The 22,736-nt window shown below is 39.8% G+C and overlaps 1 protein-coding gene across 4 annotated transcripts in view; it reads left to right on the top strand.

Annotated features, from left to right (window-relative positions):
* The first annotated feature begins 1,799 nt into the window (after window positions 1-1,799).
* Window positions 1,800-22,736, top strand: part of odf2a (outer dense fiber of sperm tails 2a) — a 48,075-nt gene continuing 27,138 nt past the window's right edge. The window contains exons 1-8 of one of the 4 annotated variants that reach the window (XM_073052394.1): window positions 1,800-1,882; window positions 7,917-8,030; window positions 9,895-10,011; window positions 11,662-11,832; window positions 12,829-13,016; window positions 13,607-13,733; window positions 15,829-15,960; window positions 18,758-18,832. In XM_073052394.1, the coding sequence (XP_072908495.1) occupies window positions 1,880-1,882; window positions 7,917-8,030; window positions 9,895-10,011; window positions 11,662-11,832; window positions 12,829-13,016; window positions 13,607-13,733; window positions 15,829-15,960; window positions 18,758-18,832 (927 nt within the window). In that variant the 5' untranslated portion in view covers window positions 1,800-1,879. Of the gene's footprint in view, window positions 1,883-2,554; window positions 2,754-7,916; window positions 8,031-9,891; window positions 10,012-11,661; window positions 11,833-12,828; window positions 13,017-13,606; window positions 13,734-15,828; window positions 15,961-18,757; window positions 18,833-22,736 lie in introns of those variants that run through there. The other 3 variants (XM_073052393.1, XM_073052392.1, XM_073052391.1) reach the window with 3 other exon arrangements.

Genomic DNA, 22,736 nt, shown 5'->3' with positions numbered 1-22,736 from the left:
AGAATGTGCAAAAAGGGAGGAATAAAGGAGCATGTATAGTTAATTAGAGGTGTTATGGAATCAAAGTGAGGCAGTGGAGGCAAATGAAAGGTATAAATTTTAAATTTGAGAGGTGTTACCTTTAGTTTTATATGGGTAAAGTAATGACAAGTTATATAATCAGGAATTACTGGGAAGTTTAAGCAGTTTAGTTCTGTGCAATGAGTATTTGGGTTAAATAAGTATTAATCAGAGCTGGGGAAAAAATAAAGATTAAACAAGACCAAGCAAGTGGACAGGAAAGGACAATGCAAAGAGTCTCTGATGGGAAGGAAGTTAGGGGATGAAAGTTCAGGATAAAGGCAGATGGAAAAGCTGCACCAATAAAGCAACAAAATTTGTGACCAAATGAGGCGCAAGTGATCACTGAAACCATGGTTGCACCACAGCAATTAGAGTTGCTAACGATGCTGAATGCTGATGCCTATTTGTGATCTGTTTTAGAAATGGGGGGTGGGGTTGTTATGATCTCAGCTGACAGATGGTAAAGTGCCAAGCTAAAAAGGGTGGTTTTCTCTGAACTTGTGCAAGTTTTATTATAAGTGTATGTGAGTGTAGTCTAGTATAAAAACATGCTATAAAAACTTCTGCAGTGCAGATATGTAAATTGACAATATTTTAGCAAATGGCAAATCAGGTTACTAACAGACTGAGACTGGAGAAATTACCTTGGGGAATAAGGAAATGGCAGAGAATTAAATAAATATTTTGGGTGGGTGGGTCTTCATAAGATATTTCCACTATTTATTTTAAATTTCTACATCTGCAGGTTTTTTTTCCTTTTGTTGTGCTGGGAATGACCATTTAGAATTTCTCACATTCTGACACCTTTAAAGCTAAAGTACTTTCATGGTAACTGCAGCCTCATTTTCCAGTTTTGACAAAGGGCCTTCAAACTGAAAAGTTAACTCTGTTCACAAACAAGAGAAAATCTGCAGATGCTGGAAATCCAAGCAACGCCCGCAAAACGCTGGAGGAACTCAGCAGGCCAGGCAGCATCTTTGGGGAAAAAAAAGTACTGTCGACATTTTGGCCGAGACCATCCAGCAGGACCTGAGTTCCTCCAGCATTCTGTGTGTGTCACTAAGTTAATTCTGCTTTTCTTTCCCCAGCTGCAGCCTGACTTGCTGAGTATTTTAATTTATGTGCCAGGCCTGAGATTGGGCAATCTTGTCATTACAATATACTGTAGTATACAGTGTTTCCCATAAATTACCCGATATTCTCCTCCCCAGAAAAGTATGTTAACCACAATCGATCTCCAGCGGGTTATTATGTCCCGGAGAGAATAGTGTCCTGGAAAAATGACCGCTTAACGAAATTTGGATTGAGAAGAACAGACATAAAGACCATTAGAGACAACTAGTAACAGACATAACTGGTCAAACAACCTATCCGGATCCAGACTGTCCCTCATCAATTAGTGTTGCTAACGACGCTGAACGTCGATGCCTATTGTAATAATTTACCCCTCTGTAGTTTCTAATCACATACATGTTAATTATATTGCATCTTTGTATTAAAACATATTTAGTAAATATACTTATCCTGCGCTGTATGCCTGGAAATGTAAAGACCAACAAGTTAGTAAACGGCTATTAGTAGTTGGGTCGGTTGCCATGGTGATCCAACCGCAAGCGTAACCCGGAAGGTTTCTTTAGTCGGGTCAAGGGGAGAGCGAATCGGAGCGGAGCTGAGACCGTTAGGGTGATTTGAATGCATCAATTAGAAGAGAGCGGAGCGCATCCGGAAGTGACGTAAAGGTGTGGCTGTCGGAAGTTGGGAAGCAGCCGTGAGCTCAGATCAATCGCTTAAGTGGCGGCATCATCGGGGGTTTCGTATGGTAAGGTCTCGTCCACCTAACAAAACCGTGGCGGAGGTGGTATCGATAACAAAAGGAAGGATCGAGTCTATTTAATTAATATACGTTTCAGCATGAGGGCAAACAAAGCGGGGCAGTGATTTCTGTAATACGACAAAGACTCTGTGGTCACTTCATGGCAACGGCAAGATCCCACTGTTAGTGAGTAACAGGATCGGTGGGAGTGCAGTTGTGAGAGTGCATCTTTAGGGTGGAGGACGGGGTGTATCTTACATTCATCCGAGGCCATCCCCACGTCTCTCTCTCGGCCTTCACTTCCCTGGATAAACCGCCAACAATCACTGCCCTAAATCTTCCGAGTCCAGGTTCACTCGTTTTCGGCCCAAAGTTTGTTCCCTGGGATTAGGGACGGGGATGACAATATTCCTTGGTTTCCTAAATTTGATTTCGACGCACCCCGATGTGGGTTTTCGGAACAAACGTTAGTCCAAATAACGACACTGACCTTCAATTTCAAAGTTAGATAATGGACCAGCCAGCCAGGTTTTCGTTTGATGCACATATACTGGAAATATTGCGGCAGGCTTAGGGGGTGACCCAGTGCAAAGGCGATAATTTTGTGTTGCTAGAAAATCATTGTTTCCCTGCTGCATGAGTTACCAACTGTAAACGTATGGTCACGGGCTTTTTTTTTTCATGAAAAGGAAAAAGCAGGAGGCACTCAACAGGTTAGGCAATAAGTACAGAGAGAGAGAAACAATTGCCATTTAAGATCTCTGACCTTTCGTCAGAACTATGTTTATTCTCTAAAGACGAATGAACGTTATGGTGGAGTGACTCTGGTTAGGCCTTCCTGAAGTGGATGGAGGTCCAGATGGATTTGACATTCTTGGTAAGCCTCTTGGGATCAGGAAACCATCAAAATGGTGGAGGGTGTCTGAGGTGTCATGGATGTAGTGAAAAGGGTCTAGACAAGGGTCTACAAGTTCTGTAGAGCAGGCTGAAACAGCTTGTCTACTAAGACATTCCTGCTTGGGGATGTTGGGAGTGGATAGGAGCAGGATGTCTGGTGTCTGAGGCCATAAAGAGAACACCTTCGGGGGAAATGATGTCAGTGGGTGTCTTGGAAACAATAGTCTGATATGCAGTGGTGATGTCATGGAACAGGTTCAGATGTCTGAGAGCTTCTGCAAAGCAAAAGTTAGTTTGCTTGTAACTCCGGCTTTGTCAGTGGTTTGATGACAATGTTGGAGTGCAGAGCTGCAAGTTCAGAGAGACATAGATCGTAGAACAGAGTGAGGAATAAATCGGTCACCCCTTATAAATCCAACCCCTTATCTCAATTCCTCCATCTCCACCGCATCTGCTCTTAGGAAGAGGCTTTTCATTCTAGAAGAAGGAGAGGTCCTCTTTTTTCAAAGAAAGGGGCTTCCCTACCTCCACCACAACACTACCCTCAGCAGTATCTCTTCCAGTTCACGCATGTCTGCTCTCACCCCATCCTCCCGCCATCCTACCAGGGATAGGGTTCCTCTTGTCCTCACCTACCATCACACCAGCCTCTGCGTCCAGCACATAATTCTCTGAAACTTATGCTGTCTCCAATACAATCCCACCACCAAGCTCATCTTTCCCTCTCTTCTCCCCCTGCCCCCCCCCACTTTCTGCTTTCCACAGGGATCACTCCCTCAATGACTCACTTGTCTGTTTGTCCTCCCCGCTGATCTCTCTCCTGGCACTTATCCTTGCCAGTGGATTAAGTGCCACACCTACCCCTACACTTCCTCCCTCACTACCATTCAGGGCCCTAAAAAGCCCTTCCAGGTGAGGCGACGTTTCACCTGTGAGTCTGTTGGGGTCACTTACTGTGCCCGGTGTGGCCTTCTGTATATCGGTGAGACCCGACATAGATTGGAAGACTGCTTTGCCGAGCATCTAAACTCTGTCCACCAAGACAAGCAGGGATCTCCCAGTGGCCACCCATTTTATTTCTACTTCCCATTCCCATTCCAATATGTCCATCCATGGCCTCCTCTACTGTCGTGATGAAGCCACACTTGGTTTGGAGGAAGAACACTGTGTATTCTGTTTGGGTAGCCTCCAACCTGATGGCGTGAACATCGATTTCTTGAATTTCTGGTAATGCTCTCCACCCCCCCCCACCCTTCACCATTTCCCATCCCCTTTTCCCTCCCTCGCCTTACCTCCTTGCCCACCCATCGCCTCTCTAGTATTTCTCCACCCCCACCCCCTCTTTCTTTCTTCCATGGCCTTCTGTCTCTTTCACCAATCAACTTCCCAGCTCTTTAGTTCATCCCTCCCCCTCCAGGTTTCACCTATCTTCTGGTGTTTCTCTCTCCCCTCCTCCACCTTTTAAATCAGCTCCTAGTCCTGCCAAAGGGTTTTGACCCGAAATGTCGACTGTACTTTTTTCCACAGATGCTGCCTGGCCTGTTGAGTTCCTCCAGCATTTTGTGTGTGTGTAACAATGATCAATTTCCTTTTGAGTAGAAAAAAGCCAGAAACAGTGTCCAAATTGATTAGAAATTCCAGAGATGGGAGAAAGAGGGCCACAGTGTGGGTGGCACAGAGGTGCAGTTAATAGAGCAACACCCTCACAACAAAGATTCAGATTCAGTTTATTGTCATTTAGAAACCACAAATGCAATGCAGTTAAAAAATGAGACAACGTTCCTCCAGAATGATATCACAAAAGCACATGACAAAACAGACTACACCAGAAAATCTACATACTGTTTGGCAATCCCCAATCCAGAGTCCGGAGAGGCTGCTGCGTATTAATATCACGCTACCATCTTAGTGTGTTCCCCAGAAAGGAGCTCCAATTCCACCAGACAAAACAAGACCAAAAACTAAAGCTACAAGACCTGCACAAAACCACATAGTTACAACATATAGTTACAGCAGTGCAAACAATAGCATAATTGATTAAAAAAAACAGACTATGGGCACAGTAAAAATAGTCCAAAGATGTTAAAAGACCATAAGTTCAAAAGAAACCACCACACAGTTTCCACAAGTCCTCAGGGTCCCCGATAGACTAGTCATCTCACGCAGGCAGCAGAAGGGATTACCCCCGCTATGGACTTCCATGGCGCCGCCCGACTCAGCCTCGCAGACGCAGCACACAATGAAAGCTCCGTCGAACCCAGCCTCGCAGACACAGCACACAATGAAAGCTCTGTCGAACCCAGCCTCGCAGACACAGCACACACTGAAAGCGACCTGATTGCAGCAGACTCCGAGTCTGTCGAACTTCCAAGCCTCCGACCATCCCCTCCGGCACAGCTTCTCTGAGCACCATCCTCTGCCAAGCGTATTAAGACACCCCCGCCAACGGCCATCGGCAACGCAACCCCGAGGACTGGGGTCCTGTTCTTCCCAGCAGAGACTCGGACCTCACAGCAGCAGCAGCAACGAAGAAGGTCTTCCTGGAGATTTCCAGATGTTCCTCCGTGCTCCCACGTCAGTTTTTCATTTGATTATGATTGAGCACGGCACCCTGCTTCACAAATAACAGATAATCAGCCACTGCAAGCTGCACCGTGCTGCCATCTTGGATACAGGTTGAATCCAGACCTTAATTGCTGTCTCTGTAGAGCTTGCATATCCTTCATGCTGATTGCTTGGCCACTATAAATTGCCCATAGTGTTTTGGCGAGTGGGTGAATCTGGGGAGAGTTCTTCAGTATGGAAAGGATTTTTTTTTTTAAAAAGCACTCTTGTAAAATGGGTGTGAACAATTGATGGTCAGAGTGGACTTGGTGAGTTGATAAAACTGTTTCGGTACTTTTATCTTTTTATGACTGTGATTTATGCACAAAAGAAGTGGTTGCAATGGGGAAAGGTGCTGAGTGCTAAATTCATTAAGATTGAGTATGGGGAGGAGCTTAAGCTTCTGGTAAGGACTGGTCTTCTGAGTTCAGGGAAAGGAAAGCGAGGGATAGTGAAAACTTGACACGGGATGGAACTTGAGAAATCTGTGGAGTCAGAAGACAGCAAAGGGAAGAAAGATTTGCATGAATATTTGAATTAGAGTTATTGAAGTTTGAGGTCTTCAGTGTGAGAGAAGAATGTTTTTTTGTTTAAACACCAAATATTGCAAGGGATAAATGGAACAATAAAACTGCTTTTAAATTGTTTGAGTTGGTACAATTGCAGTGAGATGAAGGACAGGCACATCAATTTCAATAACAGCAAAAAATATGCCTGGCAAAGTGTGAATAGCTTAAACATGACTGTCATTGAAGGTGAGTCTGAATTGTGGAATCCACTTAACACACATTGGAATAAGTGAGAGTTCTTAAAGAAAGAGATATGGCTGTATAAACTAGTTTTGGTCAATGCCTTAAAAAAAAAAGCAAGGAAACAGCCACTGAAGGCGAGCAAGGTTTTAAAAAAAAGACAAACAATTATTTTTTGGTGAGCAGTTTCAACCTGGACATTCCCAACTGTGAATTAGATAAAACTGAAATAACAGAAAGTACAGTAGATTCCAGTTAATTGGGACACAACAGGATCAGTGTATTTTGGCCTAATTATGCGGCTGTCTCAATTAGCCAAAGTTTCATGGAAATAGTTTAAAAGGTATAAAAAGACAAGCTACCATTTAACTGAGTAACAAATCATGTATTTAAATGAACTACAGAACAAATTAGAACACTATCAATACTACAACAATACTATTAAACTGTGTAAGAGTTCCTAATTGTTATCAGTGGAGGAATATATCCAGAGTACCTGTTTCCTGTTGTGTTCTTTTGATTCACTGCAAATGAACAAAATCAACACAGACACCTAGTGTAGATATGGACTGCCTTCAAACAATGCTATCGATGATATATCCTTCCAAATCTTCATTTTCATTGTAGCATTCAAGATGATTGTCAATATCTTCAAATTATTTGTAGTTCCTAACTTGTTGAAGTAGTGAAATCATTTCATTTTCACTTGGCCATTTCTGGCATCTGTAAACATGAATGCTTGAAACCGCAGTGAGCAAAACTGTTCTGAATTGCCTTACTGCTTATTTCTCAACAACTATTAGTGACGAAGATCATTACTTTTTGAACACATGCATAAGCAACTGATGCTATTTAAAAACTATTTGTTGTAAGCACATTGTAGTATCTAATGGTCATACAAGTGCATGCATTTGATGCTAGTTAGAAACTGTTTGGTAACAACCCCCTGTCCCAATGAAGCAGCATAGTGTCTCAAATAAATGAAGGGAATCCGGGCTATTGTCTTGACTCGTTTTTTTTTCTTTAAGAGTTGTCGCAAATAAGTGGCTGTCCCAGCTAATCAAGGACCCAATTAACTGGAATCCACTGTATTCAGCAGACCAGCAGCATCAGTGGAGGGAAAAAAAGCAAAGTTAATGTTTCTGCTCACTGACACTTCATTGATTCAGATGAAAGGTCGTAATCTGAAAAGTAAATTCTGATTCTCTCTCTATGGGTACTATCTGATCTGCTGAGCAATTCCAGCTTTTTCTGTTTTATTTTTCAGATCTCTACTATCCCCGATATTTCACTCTTGGATGCTTGAGAAACAAATTAACTGAACGCTCCTTTTCTGGTTACACAGCCTTCTGACAGTAACTTCTGTGTTTCTGCTACTTTCCCATCCTGATCTATAATAAATAAATCTACTGTTCCATTTGAATGTACTGTAGATGTGCATTTCTTTTGAAAGAATTGTCTGAATTAGTGTCCGATTTTATTGTGATGTTTTGAATACTGTATATAAAAATTTTTATTTTGAAATCACGTGATACAACTGAATAGATGGAGGTTAACCTTTTCATGGAATTTAGGAAGCTCTGCTTGAAGCAGAGCCTCTAACAATATTCATGAAATTTCTGGACAAGCATTTCAATCACCGAAGTCTTGAAGAAAAAGCTAGCAAATGGGATTAGTATAAATAAGTACAGTACAGTTGATGGTTGGATTTGATAGAGTGGGCTGAAAAGCCTGTATCTGTGCTGTGAGATTCTGTGAACCAATCTGATTCTTTGTGTTACTTTGATCAGCTGAGAAGGGAAATGAAAACAAGAACCTCTCCTCTTCTCCATGTTCATGTTGATGAAACAACTCCTGTTCATGTTCATGTTAAGAAGAGTCCAAAACAAGCAAAGAAAGTCCAGGTAATCCCTTGGCTCTCTCAGTGGAAAATTAGATGACGTTAGTCTTGTGTGCTCACTCTTTTCACCTCTCCCACCACCTCTTAACTATTAAGATTTTTTATCTTTTTGACTTATTCCTTTTATATGTGAATACATTTTATTTGCACTTTTTTGATAAATGTCATATTTTGCATTTTGAGTACTCATTGCGAGTGAAAATTATGGTTTAATATCAGCACCAAGATGCAGTTTGTTCAAAGACCTTCATTGTAAAATTGGTGTATAAATTGCACTGATGTATTAGTTGTCGCTTCCCAAGCCTTATTTTGTGGCCACTTTATGGGACTTCAACCTTGGGAAAGCATATTCCTTATGATCTCCTATGAACACCAACATTATTCACTTTCTCATTTTTAAAAACAGTAAGCAATTTTTTTGAACCAAAGTAGATTTTTCCACATTATATTCCTTTAGTAAAAATGTCTTTATCTCCTCTGTGTCTTCCTTGTGTTTCCTTACAAATAATGGCTTCCTAACCTAATCAGATTCCTGCAATCCTTACCCACTAACCATTTTCTATCTCTCCTATTCCATTCATTCAGTCCCATGTGTTCTAATTTTGTTTTGTAGTGAAGATTTACTTAGTTGCAGTCTAGTTTTTGTTTAATCTCATATGATACCCATGAAAGTCCAGATAAATCACTTTTGCCTTATCCATTCTACCATAACCAGCTCCTGCTTCTCACCTTCATAGTTTGTTGAAGCAGTTTTAAGTTCTCACTTTCATTTTTAATATATTATGATTACTTTTCTCATTATACTGTACCAAATCTAAAATAGTCTATTTAGATATTGGTGCTTCGTCATACTAATGTAAAAAAAAATTCTTGTACTCAATTATTTCATCTTCAGTTACATTCACTTAATTTATATTTGGTTTAAAGATTATTGTATTGTGATTGTTACCTGCACCAGTATTCCTTCATTTCTAATATGCCTTCCATTAACTCTACCATTTGTGGGACTATATGGAGCTGTTGCAAGTAATTCCTGCCACTTGTTGTTTCTTAGCCCCAACAAAATTTATTCCACCTATTGAATCTCTGAACGAAGAACCTTTCGTCGAGGTTACTATGGTGAATCTCTATATTAATATCATGAACTAAGACTACTTTGAACTACAATGGACAGTGGGATTTTGTACTAATTGTGTTCTTTCTTAGATAATTTTGTATAATTTTGTGAATATTGTATCTCCCATGCTGTGTTCCTATGATTCTGCTGCAAGTAAGCTTTTCATTTCACCTGTGCATATATATGGACATTACAATAAACTCAATTACTCTTTTCAATTCCTTCGTCCTATTCTTTAATATCATGGCTATCCCTCTGTTTGCATTATACCTATCTTTTCTCAAAGTTGGAAAATATTTACTTTCTGCCTTATTCACCTCATAGTCATATCCTTGTAGAGGCTTAAATCGTAAGCATTTCTTTTGATTTATGCCGTTAATTCATTGCCTTGTTACAAATGCTGTGCGCATTCAAGAAATTATTCTTCAGTTTTATGTTTTCCCCTTCATCTCTGCTCTGATGCTCACTGGAAATGTATTGCTATGTTTGTATGCCCTGTTTCTTCATGACGGAATCTGTTTAACATTATCCACTTTGTAATTATGTGCAATCACTTTGTTCATTCCTTCTAACTTTTTGTATTTCAGCTGGTCAAAATATTTAGGTCAGAATGTTATCTACTATCTTAATGATTTGATTCACTGTAATACTGGTCTGAGCCTTCTTCAGGTGAAACCTGTCCTGATAGACATTCTCATAACATTGATAGATTTCATGGTATTGTAACATCTTTACTTTCAACATTTAGCAGAAACTGAAAGGAGCACTCGAATATGGCAACCTGAGACCAGTCAGCAAGGTAAAGACCAAGATGCCATGGATTCCACCAGGCAAAACATCAGTAAGAGAACTTGGCTACAAATGGGAGGTTTGTACCCATAACTCCTTGAAAGTTCTAGTTTGCATCAATGCTTATTTAATTCTGGTGTCTGTCTGACTCCAATGAATAATGTTTTGATGACAGAGATTACAAAAATTAGCTTTATTTGTCAATTGCACATTGAAACATTGAAATTTATAGTAATATGCGTCATTTGTGTCAAATCAAGTCATAAGGATTATACTGGGCAGCCACGCCAATATACCATGCCCACAATTTACTAATCCTAACCTCAACAGCCCTAAGCTGAAGGGATGGAAAGAATGGAGATTTGAGGGAGAACTCTGGCTTGTCTGTATTCTATTTCTCTGCTCCTTCCATTTCTTTAATTTCGCAGAACACTTAAAAATAAAGCTTCTTCCTTTTCCAGGGAGGTCAAAAACCTGTATGGAGCAGAAACAATAATTTTATGTATTTTACTGTGCAATGAACTTGTGCTTCCTGTGGCTTTGAAAGAGAGTTCTCAATTTCATTTTGTGCATGATGGTAAATAGGACTAAACTTCTTGGGTACAGAGGAAATCTGAGAGGTCTGTTTATAATATGATGGTATTAATGTGTTAATTGAACTCATTAGTGTTTCTAAACACAAGAAAATCTGCAGATGCTGGAAATCCAAAGCAACACACACTAAAATGTTGATGGAACTCGGCAGGTCAGGCAACATCTATGGAAATGAATAAAAAGTCACCGTTTCGGGCCGAGAACCTTCTTCAGGAATATCTTCATGAATTTTCATCAGTTGATTTACATAGCAATTCTGGGAGAAATTCATCACTGGTACCATAGAAATTGAGTGAGATAGAAGGAGATGAAGGGGAATAGAAGCTTTTAGCTTTAACAACAGATCTTAACCTTGTTATTTAAACTAGTAAGTAGCTGAAGCATAAAGACTAGGATGGATCATGTTCATTCTCAGGTCTTTACTGAAATAACAATAATTAGGGTGATACGGTAGCACAGCGGTTATCACAGTGCTTTACAGTACAGGTGACCTGGGCTCAATTCCTGCTGCTGCCTGTAAGGAGTTTGTATGCTCTCCCTGTGACTGTGTGGGTTTCCTCTCATATTCCAAAGGCGTACCGGTTGGTAGGTTAATTGGTCGTTATAAATTGTCCCATGATTAGGCCAGGACTAAATTGGGGGATTGCTGGGCTGCGGAGCTGAAAGGGCCTATTCTGCACTATATCTCAATAAATAAATAATTCCACCACACTTCAAAGGTGATGGGTAATTTATCCACAGTTCCTAACTGTAATCAGTGTCTGTGAATCCTAGGTGCACCTAGATGGAATTTGAGTGAAGATGGAATTTTAATTTGGCTGTAGTACTTGTGAAATCATAATATAATGACACTATCAAATGTAGGCAGATTTTAAGCTCTTGGGCAAAGTGGACAGCCTGCAGAATCACATTCACAAAATGTAATGAATACCTGCCAGAGAACAGATAAACCTGATGAGGTCTTTAGGAAGCATGTATCATGCTTGAGCAGAACTATTTCTTCATTTTCTGAGTTATTTCAGTTTTTTTATGTGCCCAATGATAAATTCAAAGCTGCAAATATTTGCTCTTATTTTGGACAAAGTGTTGGAGTTGATCATTACTAACAATTGCTGTCATGCTCCTTTTATTCCAGGGTCCAACTCATCGACTGGATATAACACCCATTAACACTGAGAAATTCAATTCAACACTTCACCTGAGTGACCTCTCCACAGATGATGAGGAAGCGATACATGGGAAGATGAATCAGTATGAGAAGAAAATCAACTGTCTTATGAAGCAAATGGGATCATTAAAAAATGAGGTGAGGTTTACTGTAGGTTAAACCATGCTGGTAGTGCCACACTTATAGTGCCTCTTAGGATTTCAAACTACTTCACGAAATAAAGTGTAGCAAGTTTTGTACAGCCAGCCATGTGTGAAGTTTTGGCATGGTTAAAAGCTGTTAAATTAGCTGGTGTCCTGGATTTCATTGCTGGAGGGTGGAATGCAGGACAGTGTACTGGCACACTTGATTATATGATTTTTTTAAATGTAATTTGAATCAGGGAAGCTAGTTTAATGAGCCCTGTGAAGATCCAACACTCTAGAACCCTAAATAGTAGAGCTTGAAACCCCCAAAACAGAAGAACTAGCAGGAATAGGCCAGGTGAGCCATTAGCCTGATCACGTCCAGTCTATTTTTCTGTCCATTTCCATCGATATCCAGCAATTCCTTTGGCATCCAGGAACCTACCTTGGTCTTGAATGAAGGGTAATGACTGAGCTTTCACAGCCCTATGAGCAGAGAATTTTAAAGATTTACAATCTTGTATCCTCTTCACAGTTCATATTTCAACTTTGCTTTGTATTATTAACAAACTTGTTACATCAGGTTTCATCAAAATCTAAACTGTGCACAGTTGAGTGCCTGAGATTGATCCCTGGGCAGCCTGCTGGTAACTTGAAACCAACCCATGTATTTTTACTTTCTTTTAGCCAGTCCTCTTCAGTTAACCCTCATTTTAGTGAACCTTATTTTATGTAACAGAATTTTATGAGGCAGGACATTGGGAGCTTTTTAAAAGGAAAACACACTCTTCATCTCCACTATTTCCCTTTATCTACTCAACTAATTGTATCCTCAAAGCTATTGGATTTGTCAAAAATGATTTTTCCCTTCATAGCATATTGATTTTTTGATTATATCAGAGCAATAAAAGGAGCAGAAATTGTTGATTCTGTTTGCTGAACTCACAGTTTAACCATTTCTTATAATTCCAATTTGAAAGTGTAACTGTGATTTATGTATGATATATAGGTTGAATTGAGAAAGAAAAATCAATTGCTGGAACAGCGAGAGGAGGAGCTAAATCTATCCAAGCGGTTGATTGAAGAGAAAGAGGAGGAATTAGCTGAAATCACCAAGGAGCTAGTTCTTACTGAGCATAAGAATGAGCTACTACAAAGGAACATTGAAATGATGAAAGAGGATCCAGAAAATTCCTGGTACAAAATTTATAAGTATTTCCTTTTTATCTATAGTTTCTGCCGGCAATCTTTCCTTCATGCAACTTGCTTCAGTTGGGAGAACAGCCTTTCTAAGCAATCTCACAGAAGGAATGAGTTAGATTGATGAGTAACAAAAGTTATTTAACCTAATACTAAATATCAAGGAGGAATAAGGAATTAGATTAAAGTCTGTTGAATGTTGATAAGGCCACGTGAATTGGAATACTGGATTCATTTCTGATCACTCCTAACGAGAAATATGGAGAAGGACACTATGAAGGAGATTCGCAGAGATTATAAGAAAATATATCTCCTTAATCTCTAGACCTGGTTGGGTGAACCAGAATTGCTTTTTCTTTCCTGGCTTGGCAAAATATGTGATTCCAAAGCCGCCAGAGTTGTTAATTGCCTTCTTAGTTCAGAGGTATCTGTAAATTGTCAGCCTTGCTGATAGGCAATACCTTGAATAAGTAGTTTTAAAATATCCTTCTCATCCTGTGTAACTATTACTTTGTTCTCCTTTCACTTCAAGACAACTTCTTGCACATAATGGGAATTATCAACATGTCTGATGTTGTTTTTCAAAGCTCAGATAAAAAGCTGTGGCGTAAAGATGACACCCTGTTGAAAAAGCTCATGGAGGTTGAAATGGATGGAGCTGCTGCAGCCAAACAGGTTGCATCTCTGCGTAATACTATCAGTAAGCTGGGCACAGTAAGTGTAGCTTTTTTTTTCTTTTAATCATGCATCATGTAGTCTTTTCTTCGAGAAAGATTTTCCTCCTGTCTTACAATTCTGTCAACTACAAAAACTGAAATGCTGGAAAGAATTGCTAATGTTTGGTGAATAGCCTGTCTTCTCATACAGTGGTCCACTTAGTGTGTAGAACTATTTCCTTCAATTTTCAGAGTATTTCTTCAAGTTATTACTGCTTGAATAATTCTACTAGAAATTTCTGAAATGCCTTCTATCTTGAGATCAATAAGAAAATGTCAAGTGGCTAATTTTGTTGATAAATTCAAAGCAGAAGCAACTTGATCTCCCAAGCATGTTTGTCTTTTGCTAATTGTTGAAGGTTGAATTATGACAAGTCTTGCACAAAAGCAAAATGAACTGATACTATACTATACAAAGTGTTTAGTGCTACACTGCATAGTGCTTCAGAAAAGATAGTAGCTCAGGATGTGTGCCTGGGAACTGGAAGCCCAGCACAAGCCTCTGCCCTCCCTATCATTGTGCCAAGAACCTGCTGTAAATGCATGTCCTCCAATGATACAAAATTCCCATGGCTCCATGTGGAGAAGCTGACTGTTCAGTTGGTATTAGACTGCTTGGAGCAAAGAAAGATTGGGAGGAATTTCATGACTTGTATATAAATTTTGAGGGTGATAATTTAGAAGGTCATGACCTTCAGCTTTGCCTTGAAGAAAAGTAGGGTTGAAGAGTTGGAGAGACCAATCGGTTCAGTAAATTATTGAGCATAATAGAGTGGTGAAATAGAAAACAGTCTTTTGCATTGGATGAATTGGGGAAATAAATGCCCTATTTCTGTGTATTACAATGTGATTTCTGATAGATGTCTAAAGGAGGAAGATAGGTTTAATGTTCTCAAACTTTTATGCTTGGAAAGCCATGTTCACAGTGTATGACTGCTGGGCTTGTGAAGTAATGTTACACAGCGTCCTCCACTTATGTGTGCTCTCTTGCATAAAAAGTTCTTGTGTATTTGAAGTCTGCAAAAAGTATGGGACTCTGATACTGCAGAAAATCTTTCTTGGAGGGTTAAGGCCTACTTTGACATAAAGGAACTAACTTACTGCCTGAGATGATAAGGATTTCAGTTTCTTCAAGTTTTTTCTTTTCTTACTTGAAGATAATTTCCCTTGTTCTTCTTCGTACATCCACCCTGGTATCACCACCATTCTCAAAGTTGTCCCCAAGATCACAAACAGTTTAGTGATCTGCTTCTGAAGTTTTGAGTAGAAATCATCACTGCCATAATTTCAGGAGGTTTTAAAAGGAATGTTACTTTGTACAACCCTTTTGAGGTTTAATTTGTGGGCCATGGCAAGATTAGTCTAGTGGTTTCAATATAACCAAAATATTTTTGTGAATTTTGCTACATTGTTATTTGCCTAATCATTAATGCCCATTCCTACAATGCCTCTTTTAAGATAACTTGTTACTCTATTGGACACAGGACAAGGGGATCCTAAGTAAAAGATGGGTGAAGCAAAGTTCTGGGGTTGACAGCACAACATATAACAGAAATCACTTTTGGGAGCTTGAAATTGGGTGTAAGTTTATTTTAAATGCATAGTCTGGAAACTAGGAAATGAAACAGCTCCTGTTTGTGAGTTAAGAGCCTAGAAGATGTATATGGGAGCATAAAATTATAAGTTTGATAAAGAACCCTAGCCAAAGCTTTGATACAAATTGAATAGTCTTTTGGAATTAATAAATGTTATAGCTTGAGAGGGGATATGGTTGAAGAAGCATTGTTATTCCTTGGAAAAATTAAATACTTAAATAAGAATTTGCAAAAACATTGAGTGCTGATGCACAAATGACCTTTGCCAAGAAGCAGCTGGAAACAGATTTTTAATCTAAGACTTTAGTGCAGATTTCTGTTGCTGCCTGTGCCAACATGGCTGAGAAAAGGAGAAACTTTTTAATAAGATGATTTGTATTCCCAAAGGGTAAAAGTACAGATTTTTCAGTGGTCCTCTTTGTTTAAAAAAATAAAAATTCTCTATATTTGCAAAGTGGAATTGCAGGTCCACTAAACTTGTTCTTTCTGTACATTAAGGAGAAGCAAATGTCAACATCAGAATGTAACTTGCTATCACGGCAGAAGGAATTGTTAATGCAGAAATTGGAGACCTTTGATGCATCAAATCGAGCTGTTCGGGATCTACTTAAGGAACAGCATGCACAAGAGGTAAGAATTTGTCAGCCGTTGGGTCATTTAATTCTTTTCTGTAGTTGTATTTAGTTAGAAAAGCTTTCTTCTGTTTCACCTTTATTGAAGTTGGATCATTCTGATCATTTGATATTAATATCCAAGCTGGCATTTATTTTGATTTGAGCCACAGTGCAATTACTCTCTGTGATTCAGAAAGTTAATTGATTGCTTCATGTCTCACTTGAGAACTTTTGACACCAAATCTCGACCAATACTATAATGCAAATCTGAAGTAGTCCAGTGGTTTCAGTGCTCCCTGAAAAAAGTAAATTGCAATTTGTCTCCCTTCTGGGATCAATAATTCAATGGGTAATGTATGTAAAAGATCCAATATGATGGTTTTGGTTCTTAGAGTAGAAAGGATGACATCAGCTTAGTTTTCAGCATGCCCTAGGATTGCTATAATGTATGAAATGGGGCAAGAGCTAGATCTGTCACAAATTCTTCCTCAACTGATGGGTTGCCCTTTCTCTGTGTAATGACTCCGGTTGGAGTACTGGACAAACGAATAAATTATCAAGATCTGTTTCCTTAAGAACAGCACAATTCACCCTTCACGGCAGCAGGAATAAAGGAAGAAAATCATTTAGAGATAGGATATAATTTATATATGAACTCAGTTTCTCAATGTATTAGCAAAATCTATTCCAGTCTGTAGGAAGATGTTTGCAAGTGGATCAGGAGATTGGAGGTTCTCTAAATTGGTCACCTTTTATTATGAATAGCTGTATATCCTTGTTTAATTTCCAAAGGCTTTACATTGACTTGCACTTAGTCACATATTAAAGAAGAAATAAAATTTCACCTACTTGGTTGAAACTGGATCATCTATACAGTCCAAGCAGACTTCTGCATTTTATTGGACCTATGATTTTTTTCCCAAATGTTAAATTAATGCACTATAATTTTTTTATCCTTGAGTGAATACAAAATATCTAACAATATTTTCCAAAGTTGAATCGCAAAAAGTTGGCTTGCAGGTATTAAGAAGGCAAAAGGAATGTTGGTCTTCATTGCTAGAGGGATTGAATTCAAGAGCAGGGAGGTCATGCTGCAACTATACAGGGTTCTAGTGAGGCTGCACCTGGAGTACTGTGAGCAGTTCTGGTCTCCATACTTGAGGAAGGATATACTGGCTTTGGAGGCAGTGCAGAGGAGGTTCACCAAGTTGATTCCAGGGATGAAGGGGTTAACCTATGAGGAGAGATTGAGTCGCCTGGGACTATACTCTCTGGAGTTCAGAAGAATGAGAGGGGATCTGATAGAAACATACAAAATTTTGAAAGGGATAGATAAGATAGAAGTAGGAAAGTTGTTTCCATTGGTAGGTGAGACTAGAACTAGGGGACATTGCCTCAAGATTCAGAGGAGAAGATTTAGGATGGAGATGAGGAGAAACTGTTTTTCCCAGAGAGTGGTGAATCTGTGGAATTCTCTGCCCAGGGAAGCAGTTGAGGCTTCCTCACAAAATATATTTAAGATACAGGTAGATAGGATTTTACATAGTAGGGGAATTAAGGGTTACGGGGAAAAGGCAGGTAGATGGAGCTGAGTTTATGGACAGATCAGCCATGATCTTATTGAATGGTGGGGCAGGCTCAGTGGGCTGGATGGCCTACTCCGGCTCCTATTTCTTATGCTCTTATGTTATGTAAAGACAAAATCTATTGGGTGCAGCACAGCAGTGAAGGGAGGAAGATGAATTATGGAAGTTTAGAGTCAATGATAGGAACTTGTGTTGTCCATTGAAGGTGTTGATAGTGTGTCCCATTTGAGGTCAGTTTAAACCTAATGGTAGGTTGAGACAGATGAGAGGGCAGGGGGAGAGCTCAGTGAAGACATAGTTGTCAGAAATTTGAAAGTGCTGCTTAGTTATGGACAGGGAAAAATGGAACAAAGGAAATTTATCTTAAAAGATGAGGCCACATTTGCCAAGGTCATTCATTTGTTTTCAGAGCCAAGTGGTTACGAGATTAATGAAGGAAGCTTTAGAGAGAGGAAGATTGGGCAATGGAAATAAATTTTAGTCAAGCCTTGTCAGAACTAAGAAGAAAACAAGAACTGTCTTCCATAGTTGCCCTGTCTTAGTTAAAATGTTGGCCAAAACCTCACTACTACAACCACATCTCTTTCTCTAACTATCTATTAAGAAGGAATCTCATTGGTAACTTTGGTCTCACCCCATTGGAGATATTTTGTTTGCCCTATACATCCCTTTCCTTAACTCTGTGCAACTTAAAACTAACTCGTTTTTTCACTTTCTGGTTCTAATGAAGAATCTTCAACTTGAAACAATAGAACGGTTTCTCTTTCTACAAACATCATGTGTTTTTATTTCTCTTTATATTCCAGACCAGGTAGTTATTATTTTGAAATGGAGTGATTATAGCGTTTTTGCATGATGGGGGTAGATGGAAGTGGCAAGTATTAACAATGTCAAAGAAAAAGGCAAGTGGTCAGCACAAAAACAAGGATGGATGGGAAGAAAGTAGCAAGTGAATTTTCTGAACAAAATGAGCGAGCAGGAGGGAAGAATAAAAGATGAGGCCAGGAAGAAGTGAATAACAAGAGATTTATTAAACAGGACAAGAGGAAGAGGGAAGGTACAAAGGTTTCAAAAATCTATATAGTCAAGCTTGATGGAAGACATAATCATAAGCCCTGAAACATATTGAAGATACTAAATTAAGAAGGTAGATGATAGTGAAGAAAAAAACTCTGTAATTATCTGTGCTGATAGGGTTAATTCCCACTCTTTTTTTTTAATATCTAGACTGATGCTTTAAGGTTGTTTGATCTAAAAGAAGCCTTACTTGAAAAACTGGCCCAGTCGGAAGCAGAAAATGCGGTGAGATAAACTTACAGCAATTGGTGATTTTGTTCATGGGAAAAACCCTCAACAGGATTATTTTCGGTTTATATTTTGAGTTCTGCTATCAGCAGTGGCTGCAGAAGGCCAATTAAATATTAGGCAAATAATCTCTTCCTCAATCAATAAAACAATTGAGGTGGTTATCGACTTCAGAAAAACTTGCACCAGTCACACCCTTCTTTACATTGGGGCACAGCAGTAGAAACTGAGCAGCTTCAAACTCCTGGGAGTACACATCTCTCATGGTACCAGAACGCATTCTACGCATTCAGGAAAGCTCACCAACCTCTTTGCTTTCTGAGGAGGCTGAAGAGAGCTGGACTATGCATATCTACACGTCATTCTACAGATACAAAGTAGAGAGCCTCCTAACAATCTGCATCTCTGTATGATGCATAAGCTGCACTGTGGCAGACAGGAAGGCTCCTCAACGGATAGTCAAAACTGCCAGCACATCACTGACACCAGCCTACTTGCCATCAAGAATATATATACAGAAAAGGCCCAGTGACATCATGAGTGACCCACCCACCCTACTGATGGACCATTTGTCCCACTCCCATCAGGAGGCTATGTAGCATCCACGCCAGGACCAGCACACTCAAAAACGGGTACTTTCCCCAAGCAGTAAGCTGATCAACACAAACCCACCCCTCAACACCCCCAACCACCACTCTTTTTTCTTTTTCCGTCAGTCACCTTATGTGCAGACAGATACTCCTGTGCCTATTGTCACTTTATGGACATAAGATCAATCTATGTATAAGAGCTGTCTTATGTATTTATATTTATTGTGGTTTTCTAAAATTATTATTCTATTCTTTATGCCATTGTATTTTTTTTTGGTGCTGCATTGGATCCAGAGTGACAGTTATTTCATTCCCCTTTACACTTACATACTGGAAATGATACTATGTAATCTTGAATCTTAGCACATTTTTCATTTATTTCTGCACAGAAAAGGGAGGTGAGGGATGATATTGGATCACTGGAAAATGATGCTGATGAGGTAGTAATGGGGTCAAAGAAATGCAAATGAACTTAGTGGGTACTTTGCATCTATCTTGACTGTGGAAGACACTAGCAGTGTGCCAAAGGTCCGTGAGTGTCAGGGAGCAGGAGTGAGTGCTAATGGAAAAAGCGCTAGGCAAACCCAAAGTCTTAAGGTGGATCAGTCACCTGGGCCAGATGGACTGCATCCCAGAGTCCCGAAAGAGGTTGCTGATGTGATTCGGATGCATTAGTCATGATCTTTCAAGAATCATTTGATCCTGGCATTGTCCCGGAGGACTGGAAGATTGCAAATGTCACTCCATTCTTTAAGAAGGGAGGAAGGCAAAAGAAAGGAAATTATAGACCAGTTAACCTAACCTTAGTGGTTGGGACAGTGTTGGAGTCTGTTACTAAGGATGAGATTTCGAGGTATTTGGAGACTAATGATAAAATGAGTCAAAGTCAGCCTGGTTCCTGTAAAGGGAAATCTTGCCTGACAAATCTGTTAGAGTTCTTTGAGGAAGTAACAATCAGCTTGGACAAAGGAGAGGCAGTGGATGTCATTTACTTGGACTTTCAGAAGTTGTTTGATAAGGTGCCACACGAGGCTGCTTAACAAAATAAAATCTATTGGCGTTACAGGAAAGATATTGGCATGGATAGAGGAATGGCTGACAGGCAGGAGGCAGCAAGTGTGAATAAAAGGGGCCTTTTCTGTTTGGCTGCTGGTGACTAGTGGTGTTCCTCAGGGGTCAGTGTGGGACTGCTCCTTTTCACATTGTTTGTCATTGATTTAGATAATGGAATTGGTGGCTTTGTGGCAAAGTTTGTGGATGATACCAAGATAGGTGGAGGGGTAGGTAGTGCTGAGGAAGCAATGTGATTGCAGCAGGACTTTAGACAAATTGGAAGAATGGGCAAAAAAGTGGCAGAAGGAATATAGTGTTGGGAAATGTATGATAATACATTTTGGTAAAAAGAACAATAATGTGGACTATTATCTAAATGGGGAGAAGGTTCAAACATCAGAGGTGCAGAGGGACTCAGGAGGCCTCGTGCAAGACTCCCAAAAGGTTATTTTACAGGTTCTCAGTCTGTGATAAAGAAGGCAAATGCTGTGTTAGCATTTATTTCAAGGGGAGTAGAACATAAAACCGAGGAGATAATGCTGAGGCTTTATAAGACACTAGTCAGGCTACACTTGGAGTATTGTCTACAGTTTTGGGCCCCTTATCTCAGAAAGGATGTCTCATCATTGGAGAGAGTCCAGAGGAGGTTTATGAGGATGATTCTGGGAATGAAGAGGGTTAACATAGGAGTGTTTGGCGGCTTTGGGCCTGTACTCACTGGAGTTTAGAAGAATGCGAGGGGATCTTATTGAAACCTACTGAATGTTGAAAGGACTAGAAAGGGTGGATGTTTCATATGGTGGGGTTATCCAGAACTAGAGGACACAGCCTCAAAATTGATGGGCGACCCTTTAGAACAGAGGTAAGGAGGATTTTCTTTTTAGCCAGAGACTAGTAAGTCTGTGGATTGCTCTGCCACAGACTGCAGTGGAGGCTAAGTCTGCGTATATTTAAGGTGGAAGTTGATCATTTCCTGATTGGCCAGGGCATCAAAGGATATGGCGAGAAGGCAGGTATATGAGTTGAGTGGGATCTGGGCTCTGCCGTGACAGAATGGCAGAGCAGACTCGATGGGCTGAGTGGCCTAATTCTGCTCCTATGTCTTATGGTATTATAGTCTTATAATTTCTTGGGTACTTGTATATATGAGAATTTTGTTCATCTCTACTGGGTTCGGTGTTCAAATAGCTTTGCTTAGTATACATTGACTGTTTGGTAAAGATTAATATCCCTGAGAGGCATGAAGAAGAATTACAAGGAAAATCTGAATGAATCATGCTTGAGACATGATTCAAATTTTCATTTATAATTCTTGCAACACAAAATCCCAAGGTGATTCACAGCCATAAAATTGACATCTGGCAAAAGAATGATCTTCTAAAAGCTTGGTGGAACAGTTGGATTTTAAGAAGAGTTTTGAAGAAATAGATGGAAATGTTTGGGGAGTGAATTCCAGAGGTTAAATCTGGGCATAGCCTCACATCTGGTGGTTAGAGGGAGAGGCAATGGTCAAATGGTCAAGGAAATGAGCAATGTCTATGCAACAAGAGTTGAAAGAAGATAGAATTCCTGGAGAGTTGAAAAATTGGAGGAGGTGACAGAAATCTAGTTAAGTATAGGCTCTCAAGATATTTTAACACAAGGGTGAGTATTTTAAAACCAAGCTGTTGTTGAACTGGGTGCCAATTCTGATCACTGAGCAGAAGCCACTGATGAATGTGACAGAGCAGTCTGGAACATAATATAATATTTGAGGATCAAATTCATGAAAAGGGGATGATATGACCTTAGCAGGTGAGCCATATAACAGTTGAATCTGGTAGTAAGTAAATCATGCTGGGTTTCAGCAGTGGTTGAGCTGAAATGGGACAGAGATGAACATAGAACATAGAAATCTACAGCACATTACAGGACCTTCAGCCCACAATGTTGTAGCGACCATCTCTAGAAACTGCCCAGAATTACCCTACCGCATAGCCCTCAAGTTTTCTAAGTTCCATGTACCTACCTAAGAGTCTCTTAGGTTCCTTGCACCCACCACTCTCTGTGTGGGAAAAGCTTCCCCCTGACACCCTCTCGGTACCTACTTCCAAGCACCTTAAAACTATGCCCCCTTGTGCTAGCCATTTCAACCCTGGGAAAAAGCCTCTGGCTATCCATAAAATCAATGCCCCTCATCATCTTGTACACCTCTATCAAGTCACCTCTCATCCTCTGTTGCTCTAAGGAGAAAAGGCTGAGTTCACTCAACCTATTCT

Source organism: Hemitrygon akajei, chromosome 7 (assembly GCF_048418815.1).
Source record: "Hemitrygon akajei chromosome 7, sHemAka1.3, whole genome shotgun sequence".
Classification (NCBI taxonomy): domain Eukaryota; kingdom Metazoa; phylum Chordata; class Chondrichthyes; order Myliobatiformes; family Dasyatidae; genus Hemitrygon; species Hemitrygon akajei.
Note: the sequence above shows the minus strand (reverse complement) of the source record. Positions and strands in the feature narration are given on the sequence as shown.